Raw genomic sequence first — 12401 nt, forward strand, 5'->3', positions numbered from 1 at the left:
GATCTAGAGAAAGAATTAGACAATAACTGGAATACATTCCTCGAAATACTGAAAGTAACAGGGACAGAATAAAGAGAGCAAAGGGTTATCTGCCACTTGAACTGAAACCAGACAGCAGTTATAAGACTCGAAGGATACGTAAGGGAAGCAGTAGTTAAGAAAGGAGTCAGAGTTGTGGCTATCTCCCCCATTAAACAACATGAGTAGGGTCGACAGAAGTGTCCGATCCCACGCGTCGGCTTTGACCCGTGACGTAAGGGTGCTGTCGTGTGTGACGTCATGACGGCGCCGAGTTTGGTTTGAGTGTGGCTGTCTCCAGTTCTGTTTTATCTTATTTTATTTACTTTTCTGATCTGTTCGTTCTATCTCGTGAGGTTTTTTTTAAATTTAAAAACACTTATTACTTATTTTAATTATCTGTTTCCTCCAATTTCTGTTTTAGTTTATTATATTTATCTTTCTGATCTGTTCGTTCTATCGCGTGAGATTTTTTTTTTAAAAAAGACAAAAAACACTAATCAGCTACTGAAGCATCTTTATCTTTTATGGGTTGCAGGGGTTACGACCCCTGGGGAGGTGGGTGGGTATTCATGCATGGCTGTCTTCACTTACACGTTGTAGCTACGCAAGGCGTCTAAATTTGTTTATATTTAGTTTGCCCCCCAACCAAAAAACCCCATTTCCCGCGCTTGTCCCGTTAGTGTCATTAGGCTTCTTGTGGAAAGTGTGTGTGTTTGTTTTTGTTTCCGCCATATTTGTGACGTCATGGGTCAAAGCAGACGGGTGGGATCGGACGCTTCCATATTTCCCATGAGTACAATGAGCATGCAATAAAGAAGAAATTTGGGAATAAAGTTACAAGTTCAGGAAGAAGAAACACAAACATTAAAATTCACTAATGACATGGTAATTCTGCCAGAGACTCAAGGGACTTTGAAGAGCAGCTAAACAGAATGAATTAAATCACAACACAAAGGGAATTACACTAGGAAATGGGACACTAAAAGTAGTTGATGAATACTGTAACTATTTGAGCAGCAAAATAACTGATGTCGCCAGGAGTAAAGAGAATAGCAAAGGCAGAAAGGCAACAGCAAGAGAAACACTTTTGAAACAGAGAAACTTGCTAACATCTAACATAAATTTGAACATTTCAAAGTCTTTTCTGGAAATATTTGTTTGGAATGTAGCCTTGTATAAAAGTGAAATGTGGACAATAAACAATTCAGACAAGGAGACAGTAGAAGCTTTTGAAATGTGACACTATATAAGAACACTGAAGATTAACATATCCTGAGACATCATGGAATTGACGATTTGGTAAAGAATGGAAGCATGGCAGGTAAAAATTGTAGAGGAATACCGAGGTGTGAATACGGTAAACAGATTGAAATGGCTGCAGCTCGCAACAGTTATGCCATGATGAAGAAGCTTGCACAGGATGGATTAGCGTGGAGAGCTGCATCAAACAGTTTTTGGACTAAAGACAACAACATCATGAGCAGGAAATCATTTTTGTCAGTCACTTGAATTGCAGATTTTACACTAAAATTTTGCTACTCACTCTGGCGTGCCTCAGCAAGCTGCTGCAAGGTCTGGTCAAGAGACAGCTTGCCAGACCATTTTAATGGTCTCTTTAATAGCACTTCCAAATCCGGCCCAGGTCCTGCTGGCACAGATATGCCAGCAGCTTTCAACAAGCTTGCCAGAAGCTGTGAGTAATCCACTAGCTCTTTTACACGACGTTCCAACAATTTTACTTGCTCCACTGTAAAACAAAATATAATAATAATAGAACTGCAACATCCACAAGTTGATTATAATATAAGGGGTGTCCAATAAGTAATGCAACACTTTTTTTCTCAAAGCAGGTTGGTTTTACCCATGATTCCAATACACCATATTATTCACCACTCTTTTGGCTGCAAAACCCTATTTTTCAACATAATCTCCTTTCAATGCGATGGCCTTATGCCACTTTACTGAAAGGGACTGAAAAGGTCTTTATGCCGGCAAGGTACCACTGTACTGGTCATTGTCAGAGCCATTCAAAGTGATGAGCCCATGTTTCATCACCTGTGAAGGTGTTCAACAAAAAACTGTCATGATCTGACTTATAATCCACAAGCAATTCTGCACGGTCTTCTGTCAGGCGGTACAGAACCCAACGGGCACACATCACCGAGTAGCCCAACTGGTGGATGAGTGTGTCAACACTACCAACAAAGACATCCAGTTGTGCAGTGATATGTTTTTCTGTGATCCGTCGATCACCTCGAATGAGTGTGTCTGCATGTTCCAACATTGCAAGTCAATGCCGCATGCAACCAGCTGTCACGCACGAGATCAGACAGGTTTGCATGACTTTGCGTGACAAACACTTCGCCCAATGATTCACTAGGCTTTTGTTTACTGTCAGGTTTCTGTAGACATTCTGCAAGCATCTATGAATGTCTGCAGGGTTCTGGTTTTTCACCAAAACAATCTCAGTGACAGCTTTCTGCTTGGAATGCCCTCTGTTCAAGATGCCATTCTGAAGGCTACACACGGCACCCTTCCAATCAAAACATCACTCTCAATCGAAATTGGCCGATAAATAAATGTGTTACATTACCCCTTACTGAACGCCCCTTGTAGTAATGTGAGAGTATCATTTCAGTGACAGCAATTACAAAATAGGCAAATAACATTCAAATAGTTTGATCGAGGAACATGCTTTGGAGCAAATAAACATACACGGTCCAATCACATTAATGTGTCACTGCATATGTCCACACTAATGTGCAATAGCCACTCACAGAGAGCAGGTGGAAGTGGAGGGTGTATGAAGCATGTCAGGTGGACGTGGTAAACAGTATGCTATTGTCATAATGCAGAAACAGAGCAATTTATCTGACATCCAAAAGGGAATGATCATTGGCTTTCAGGCCAACAGTTGAAGCATTTCCGAAACGGTTAAGTCTGCAAACTGTTCACGAGCCACTGCAGTTAAAATTTACCATGCATGGAAAAATGATGCTACCCAAAACCAATGCCAAGGCAACTGTGCCGCACCATAGGCCATAGAAGACACAAGTGAACGATGGCTGGGGAGATGTGTACGGATGAACAGAAATGCTATTGTCGAGCAACTGATAACCCAAATGAACCAAGGGGCTACCACCAGGGTCTCCCGAACAACGCTTCAGTGAACGTTGCTGTGTAGAGACCTTTGCAGCGAGTGTCTGGTTCATAAACAAATGTTGTTCATCAGCAATGATGGCTGGAAAGTGCATGCCAATAGATCCACAGAGTGGTGACAGGCGGCCTTATAGATGAATCACGTCTTATGCTCCATCGGACAGATGGCTGTTGGCGTTATAGTGTGAAACGTCTGAAACCAAAACTCCTGCAACCAGGAGGGAGCATTATGGTCTGGGGAATGTTTTTGTGGCATTCCCTGGGTGATCTCATCAATTCTGGAACAGGAAGGCACAATGGATCAACACATGTGTGCTTCTATCATTACGGACCATAAGAATCCCTACATGAAGTTTATTTTTCCTTCACACGATGGCTCCTACCAGCAAGACAATGCGACGTGTTACAAAGCTCACAGTTTACACATGTAGTTCAAAGAGCACCAGGATGAGTTTACCATATGCCTTTTGCCACCAAACTCACTGTATCAGGCTGTTCGTGCCATGGACCCTCAACCAAGAAACCTAATGTAGCTGGCCATGGCACTGGAGGCGTCATGGCTCCACATCCCCGTCGGTACAATACTTTCCAGAACCTCATTGACCCTCTTCCTGCAAGCCTCATGCTGCAAAAGGTAGCTGTTCAGGCCTTTGACAGTTGGCCACATTAATGTGTCAGGACAGTGTAATTCCCATTGCTGTATGTGTTGTGAAGTAAATGATGTGATCAAAACGAAATTTATGGGTGCCTATAGCAAACTTCCAACAAACTATCAATATAACATTGCAGTAGATTTTTGGAACGTTGTGGGTTCAGCACAGCTACTTTCCATAACTGTAAATAGCTCTTCCATTGTGGAATACTGAAGGCATAACACTATCATTCTGCTCTGACTAGTGACGTAACACCTTTTCTTTTAGTGAGTGACGAGTGACAACAAATACAGACTGATCTGTTATGTAGACCTAAAAACAGATTATGTACAAAGGTGGCAGTTTAACAGTTTGGTTATGAATTAGTGAAACCAACAGGTCAACAACAGTGTTTGATAATGAACACCAGGTTCTTTTTAATTATTATTTTTTAAACCCATGATGTAAAGTCACCACGTGTTGCACCATATATGAGCAACATGTTTGAAAGTTGGTGTCGGAGAAGAGTAGGTGTTTCGTTTGAGGTGGTGCTCTCTTGTGGTAATTTTCAATGATTGGAATGTTGTTGGGTTTATTATTACTTGTAAAAGGTCAATGCATGTGTTGCTTGTGTGACTGATGTGACAATGAAGTTAAAAAAACTGTATGCTGTCAGAGAAAAATTATAATATGCAAAGCACCATAATTTCCCTTCTGAAGATTGTGCGCTAGTGGAATATGTTAAATGTAAAAAAATATCGAAATGCTATGAAAAAGGGTAGTGGGTCCTTCCCATAGCAATAGCAATTTTATGTGGAGCTGTCATTGCGAGGACAATTTGTGACAACTGATTCAGCATGGAACCGGCTTCGAGAAATCTAAGGAATTGATTTGTGATATCAGTTTTCAACTAATTACTGTTTTCTTAAAACTGTTATTTGTAATTCTGTCAAAGTTGCAATGAGAAGTACCCTTTATTTGTCGTGATTAGTTTTGGACATGTCATCCATTATCAAACTATCACCTCCACTGTAAGTACTGAAACATAAAACAACCAGTATATTTGCAAATAACCACAATCAGCAATCATGTGTAACATGTAAAAAATCATCTATAGGTATCTTCAGTATTTCTTGTCAAACAGTACCAGTTGTTCTGGTTAGGTCATAACTGACTTATTATGTTTTGGATATCATTCTTTTGCGGATGGTCGGTATTGTGCAGTTCATTTCAGTACAACAGACTAAAGGATATCACTGAAATCAACATTTGTTTCTCCCCTATAGAAATCATTTTTCATCATTAAATGTGCACCAAAGAATTTATTACTGCAGAATAAGTAATGTGAATTTATCAATTTTTGTCCTAATCATCCTTACAGGTAACATTTATTTGAGTTGTTTTCGAGAATTTAAGTAATGTCAGAATGTAAGGTTAATAGATTATTTTTTTTATTTCTGATTTGTTTGGTATTTGAGAAAAATGGGGAGGTGCTTTTGTCTGCTCCCAATACTGCCAAATTCCCACAGGTGTCTTGTTATTTACATACTGGTTTTTAGATTATTTAAATAGATTACTTACGATGAAACTCTTGCTGCTGTGTACTTACCATGACTGTATAGGTGAAGTGATGGTTGGCATATTGGATTTAGATTAATTGCTTATGTCAGCCATTTTGATAATGTAATCAGTCAAAGCCAATGGTCAGTATCAAATGCTTCAATATTACCAAACCTATGAACATGCTATGCCAATGTTCTTTATATTGGTTGCATGATACTTAAAATACACATGATTGTATGCCACCAAGTCAACATACTGGTTGATAACATCACCAGTCAAATATGATGAACTGTCTGAAGAAAGTCATGATTTACTACCAAGCACTGCTGATAAAATTTCTTTACTGAACAGCCAGCTTTCATCCACAGACCGTTATCATGTTCATAAAATATTTACATCACCATATTAGGCAATATAAAATCACTGACATCAAATAATGCACTGCCTGACACACTTTCACGACTGACAGTGTAATTTATACTACTATTTGACTAAAGTGATGAATTCATGGATTTTATTATTTGATGCCTATAATTCTATATCACATAATGATGAAAGTATTTTATGAACCTGATGATAGTCCGTGGACTGCAATTGGTCATTAAATACAGAAATTTTGTCAGCAGCTCTTGGGAGTAAATCATGCCATTCTTCAAATGACCAATTTGTGAGCTGTGGGGTATCACCTATTTCAAATATATTGATGAAATGTCTCACATTCCTCCACATTTCCCTTCTGTTGAATCCACATGAATTTCTGAAGCCATGGCTGTATGACATGTGGAGAGCTATAGATAATGATGACAAAGGAAGTACAATATTTCCTTACTTTTGGAACAGATTGTAGGAGGAACTGATAATGTAGGCTAGTTTTGGACAGAGATTTCACCAATAACCAATCTAACACTTAATGAGATTCCAATGAGTTTGAGTTTGGCAATGTTGTTTCTGTTCATATGACATATGATAGACTTGCCCAATGATTAAAATATCAGGTAGAATACAAACAGTTATGTTAATTTAAAAAAACTGTGAAGAGAATATGCTTATAAACAAGAACTTAAATATAGGAGCTCAACTTAAGACCTTGTGTTTCTCTACAAAGACTTGTTTCTCTCTACATGAACTTGTGTTTCCCTACAAAGTGCACAACCAGACACAAATACAAATAACTACAATGTCCCAGGACTGTAGCCTGAATGGGATGGGAAGAGGTGAAGGGTAGGAAAGGTGAGGATGGGGGGGGGGGGGAAGATGGAGGGATGGAGGGGGGGGGGGGGGGGGGAAGATGGAGGGAGGGAGGGAGGGGGGAGATAAAGAGAGAGGAGCAACTGACAGGAAGAAGATAAGGGAAGTAAACTAGTGTTCACAGGCATGTAGAGTAGCAGTGTTAGCCTACATGGTGGTGAGATGAGGGGAGGGCAGTCCAAAACAGAACAACAAGCAAGATGAAGACTGTGAAAGTAGTGTTTCCAAGAGTCTGAAGTCTTACAAAACCAACTAAACAGAACAGCTTAGAAGCAGACTAAGGCAGAGTCAAGAAGCAGCTTGAGAAAGCTGGGGAGGAACAAATGGGGTGGTTATATAGATTTTCTGCTCGTGGTTGTGATGTGCACTACTTTCATGTCATAAAAGATCAGAAGGGTGGACACTGAGAATCAAACATGGTTTATAGACACCAGTACAGGTGAAACAATACAATGCAACATTCCAAAATAATCTAATGAAAGGTGTCACATGAATACATACTACACAACTCTTACATGTCAACAACTATCACTTGACTATGTAGAGTATATCATCAAACTATCGATTTTTCTGTACAAATGATGTTGGTTAGACTTTTCTTCAATGGAACACTGTATGAGCTCTTCTGGCACTATACATAGAGTAAATAAAAACAGATACACTGTGATGAAAAGCTATTACATCATCTACCAACAAAGTAAAAGTTGTTGCATTAAGTTAATAACAAGACAATATGAATCTCCGAAAACTTACAACATTCTTTATCTGTGTTTCCCTCTAGCAGGTTTGCATTCTTTTTCTCGAGCTCACGTATGTATTCGGCTGCTTTCTTAACGATGTCTACCTTACTGAGTGATGCTGTTGGGTTATGACTGGGTAAAAGACTTTCGAGCGACTTAAAGCAATTATTTAGTCTCTCGCGACGTTCACGTTCCCATTCCCTGTTTCTGCTGCAATGTACACAAGGGTTAATTAATAACATGTAAAATATTTTACAGGTATGCAGCTTCAAGAAGGTAAGAAACAAAGCTCCTGCAGGTAAAAAACTGAGAATAGTAGATTCGATGTTCTACCTTGATGCCTTTTTTGGCATAATTTCATGGATCCAAAAGGTTTTTTCCTCGAGGTCCTGGTCTCGTAGTAAAGAACATGATAACTGTTACAGTAATCGGTTTACTACGACGGTGTTTACGACACTGATGCCTGACACCGCGAAAATATTTGTCGTTTGCTATCAAAAAGTAAAAAAAACAGTGATGTTATCAAAAAGACTGTTTACATTTTGCTTGTGATTTACGGGAAAACGTAAACACTAAATAACTTGCGGCCTCTCACCGCAATTCAACATGGTTACTCACTGTTTTGTTATAACCCACCAATCATCTCAATGCATTACTACCAACATTCTATCTGGCGCGTAAGATAGATACGTCTGGCGCTGTGTATTGTTCCATGCAGAAGTATTATAAGCATTAATGTGCCCACTGTGACATTGTAGTGCTCTGAAACGGTCAAACGGCTACAATCTCAATTAGTTGCTAATAGTCAGCATTTCTCTAAAGACAATGACGCCTCGTTTATATTAAGTTTGAAAAATGTTTTGCAACAATGTTCGCAACAGTTTACGTACACTGCTTGGTGGTCCATGTTTGTTACATGCTGAAAAAACAGAAGAGAAAAAAAAAATCTATCCGTGGCTGTGTCGATCCGGCCCACTATTGCCAAATGCCAATAAATGTCTACGGCGGTCTTGTCCGTTTCCGTTTCGATGCACTTCGGACAGAGGAGCAAAAATTTGTGTTGATTCACACGTTGTGATAAGTTAAAATATTTGTCTTCTCAAAAAATAGACCTCGATGAGGTAAAGGAGTACCCCTGGAATGAGTGAAATTCGAACTATAAAAATTCGAAGTTAAAACAGATCTCAACACAGAAAATCACTGCCTTGATTAAAAGGTCAGTACACACCGTCACGTCAAGGTGTATTCACGGTGTACTTCACGTCAAGCCTGTTCACTCACGTCAACTAAACTCCTATTGCACTGCTCAACTCTTCCCCCCCCCCCCCCCCCCACGGGAATTCAGTTTTCTTTACGCGCGAAGTTGCATACACAACGCGGCAGGTTATATCCAGTGAGCTCAATACGCACAGTCTATGTTAGTTTATCGTCTGGTTTTTTGACTTCGATTACACACCATTCAGTCATTCTTTCTTTCTTCTTTATCGTCGCCTTGTCCCATGTCACGTAGGGTCGGCGTTGCTCTTCTGGATCCCTCTCCTCCATAGTACTCTATCCATTGCCTCTTCCTTCTTCCATCCGTTCTCCCTTAGGTCTCCAGATATCTTATCGTTCCACCTCATCTTCGGTCTTCCTCTCCTTCTCGCTCCTTCAATCTTTACAACTCTGTTTCCGATATACTCTTCCCCGTTTCTCTGTAAGTGTCCGTACCACCTTAGTTTGCTCTCTTGTATCTTTTTCCCCATGGGTCCCATATTCACAGCTCCTCTATCTAATTCATTTCTAATCCTGTCCTTCCTTTTTACCCCACACATCCACCTCAGCATCCTCATTTCGGCCAGTTCCATCTTCCTTTCCTGGGCTACCGTGATTGGCCATGTCTCTGCCCCGTATATTATAGCAGGCCTTACCACCAACTTGTACACTTCCCCTTTCAAACCAATGCTCACCTTCTTGTCACACAACACTCCACTCATTTTCCTCTAGTTGTTCCAACCGCAATTTATTCGGTGTTGTATCTCGCTTTCCAGTCCTCCGTCCCTCTGTATGTATGACCCCCGGTATTTAAATTTGCAGACTGATTTCAGCTCATCATCCTGGATGTTGCAAACCTCATATGCACATCCTTCAGTGTTAAATATTCTGACTTTGTCCTGCTAATTTTCATCCCTCTTTCTTCTAGTGCCTTCCTCCAATCCTCCAGCTTTTCCTCAAGTCTGTCAATGCTCTGCTCACAAAGAACCACATCAACCGCTAACATCATATTCCACGGCGTTTCCTTCTTCACATCTTTCACCAACACATCCATAATCAGATCAAAGAGGTAGGGACTAAGCGCAGACCCTTGAAGTAACCCTACTTTTACTGGAAACTCGCTTGTCATCCCCACACTACTTCTCACCTGTGTCACTGCTCCTCTGTACATTTCCTTCACAAACCTCACATACTTCTCTGGCAAGTACTGCTCTCTCATGCTTCTCCATATTTCGTTGCTTGGGACTCTGTCATATGCTTTCTCCAAATCAATGAAAGCCATATGTAGATCGGCTTGTAGCTCCCCATGTCTCTCCACTATCCACCTTAAAGCATGTATTGCATCAGTCGTTCCTCGTCCAGGCATGAACCCAAACTGTTCTTCACACACCACATTTTCCTTGCGTAATCTTGCTTCATAACTCTTTCCCAAATTTTCATTGTGTGTGCCATTAGTTTAATACCTCTATAGCTACTGCAGTCCTGCACATCACCTTTCCCTTTAAATATTGGGATCAGTACACTAGTTCTCCACTTGTCTGGCATCTCCTCCTGTCGCCAAAACTTCTTCATTAAATCCCAAAGGAGCTCAATTCCATTTTACCAAAACACTTCCATACCTCAACGAAGATCTGGTCTGGGCCAACTGCCTTACCATTTTTCGTCTTTTCAACTGCCCCTTCGACTTCATCTCTACTGATATCTATCGTTAATCCTTTGTTTGCCCTCCTTCCTCAGTTTTCACTCTTACGTTTTCTTCATTCAGCAATTTCTCAAAATAATCCAACCACATTTGGATTATTTTTCCATGACCATGCAGAATTATTCCTATTTCATCTTTCATTTGTTTTATTGCTGTTAGATCCTTAGAAGCTTTATCTCTTGATTTGCCTATCCATATCAGTTGTCTCATATCCTGATTTTTCTGTAGTTGTTCGTATGCCTCCCTTACTGATTCAGCTTTAGCTTTAGCCACGGCTCGTTTTGCCTCCTTCTTTGCTCTTTTGTATGCTTGCCCATCCTCAGCACTTCTGGACATATCCCACTTCCTCTTAGCGTCTTTCTTTTCCTTCACAACCTTCTGCACCTCTTCATTCCACCACCATGCTTCCTTATCTTCTGGCACCCCTCTCCCAGATGTTAACCAAAATACTTCCTCCCCAGTCTTCCTTATAACAGCACTATCAATTTTCCACCACTCCTGCACACTCTCTGCCAATTTTACCTTTCCCTGTACTTTTTCACTAAACTACTCTCTCAAATTTTTATCCTTTAATCTCCACCACTTAATTTTCCTTTCAAATTGATTTATGTGCCTCTGTCTTTTACATACTTTCATCTCACAATCCGCTACAATCAACTTATGTTGTGTTTATTCCTTCACCGTATATGACGTTAGTATTGCGCACCTCCCCACCATATTTCCTTCTACATAATATGTAATCAATTTGGCTTATATTTTCGTCACTCCTGTATGTTTTTAGTTTTTCTCTTTTTCTTTGGAAGTAGGTATTCATAATCACTAGATCAAAAGCCACTGCAAACTCCACTATCTTTTTTCCTTCCTCATTTCTCTCGCCATACCCCCCTCCTCCATGCCACCTCTCTTCCCCACCTTTCCTTCCACCAACATGACCATTTAGATCCCCTCCGACTATCACTCTTTCATTCTCTGGTACTCCGACCATTACTCCATCCAAATCTCTCCAAAATTTTTCCTTCCCGTCCTCCGAACATCCCGCTTCGGATGCATAGGCTGTCAGCACTGTTACCATTTCTCTGCCAAACATCATTTTAACATACATGACCGTATCATTTACTTTGTTGACTTCACATACCTCTTCTTGAAGCTTTCTGTGCAAAATAACTCCAACTCCATTTCTTGATTCTGGGCTTTCACTACTATAAAGTAGCTTATAGCCTTCAGCTAAGATCTTTGCCTTATTGCCCTTACACCTTGTCTCTTGCACACACAAAGACTTTATCTTCCTCCTCTGCATCATGCCTACTATCTCTCTTCCCTTTCCCATCATCGATCCCACGTTTAGAGTTCCCACTCTGATCTTGAACACCTTTGGATCCTTCGCAAAATGCCTCCCCCGGAGATCTGAATGGGAGGCTATTTCTCCGGAACATTTATCTTGAGAAGCATCCATCATTCCTCTTGTTTTGGCAATGTTTTTACAGCCGGATGCCCTTCCTGCCGCCAACCCCCTTCCCTTGTTAGAGGGGCGGAGGCTTGCTAGTTTTGGTCCGCCGTGGGTATTGTATTTCCCCAGTACCCACCATATCTGGTGATAGTTCCCCTATATGCCACCCGGGGAGGCACCCGATGGGAGACTAGCAACTCCACACAGGACACACCATTCAGTCATTGTTGCGTAATAATAATATGTTTGTTCACTCAATATCCGCTCCTTTTAGTATAGTTTGGTTTTTCCTGTTTTAAACTTTATATCTTTATCTCTCCATTACATATAAATTTGATTATCTTCCTGTAGATTTTTATGTTAAGTTCAGATGGCAAGGGCTTGACTGACGACATTGGTTGCAAGATTTTATTTTTAATAACTTGTTTCTCGCCTCACTATATGTTCTGCACTGAAATAATATCTGGTTCGTGTCTCCCTGCGTAGTATCGTCACAGTCACAGGCTGGTGTTCAGTTTAAATGCAATCGAAATAAATGCTCTAGATATGTCCCTCATTCTCCTTAATGTGGATGTTGCTCGTTGGGGTCCTGAAACGTACTCAAACCAAGGTCATTTCGGAATTCGTGGTTGTAT

General features: G+C 40.5%; 2 protein-coding genes across 2 annotated transcripts in view; both read right to left on the minus strand.

Moving 5' to 3' along the window:
- Positions 1-7963, minus strand: part of LOC124605930 (mucin-17-like) — a 121745-nt gene extending 113782 nt beyond the window's left edge. The window contains exons 1-3 of the mRNA XM_047137887.1: positions 7697-7963; positions 7377-7573; positions 1565-1768 (exon numbers count right to left, since the gene is read on the minus strand). Of these exons, the coding sequence (XP_046993843.1) occupies positions 1565-1768; positions 7377-7573; positions 7697-7716 (421 nt within the window). The 5' untranslated portion in view covers positions 7717-7963. The remainder of the gene's footprint in view (positions 1-1564; positions 1769-7376; positions 7574-7696) is intronic.
- A 2362-nt stretch (positions 7964-10325) lies between these two features.
- LOC124605931 lies at positions 10326-11619 on the minus strand. Its single transcript, XM_047137889.1, has 2 exons — positions 11232-11619; positions 10326-10828 (listed from the first exon to the last, which is right to left on the minus strand). Exons 1-2 carry the CDS (start codon positions 11617-11619, stop codon positions 10326-10328), a joined length of 891 nt encoding a protein of 296 aa, XP_046993845.1.
- Between the last annotated feature and the right edge of the window lie 782 nt (positions 11620-12401).

The sequence above is a fragment of the Schistocerca americana genome, chromosome 3 (assembly GCF_021461395.2).
Source record: "Schistocerca americana isolate TAMUIC-IGC-003095 chromosome 3, iqSchAmer2.1, whole genome shotgun sequence".
Taxonomy (NCBI): domain Eukaryota; kingdom Metazoa; phylum Arthropoda; class Insecta; order Orthoptera; family Acrididae; genus Schistocerca; species Schistocerca americana.

Coding starts and splice junctions, on each gene's coding strand:
- LOC124605931 (XM_047137889.1), bottom strand. CDS start 11,619: ATGATGCAGAGGAGGAAGATAAAGTCTTTGTGTGTGCAAGAGACAAGG. Junction 10,829..11,231: donor TCATGTTGGTGGAAGGAAAG/GTGGGGAAGAGA, acceptor TAAAATTGGCAG/AGAGTGTGCAGGAGTGGTGG.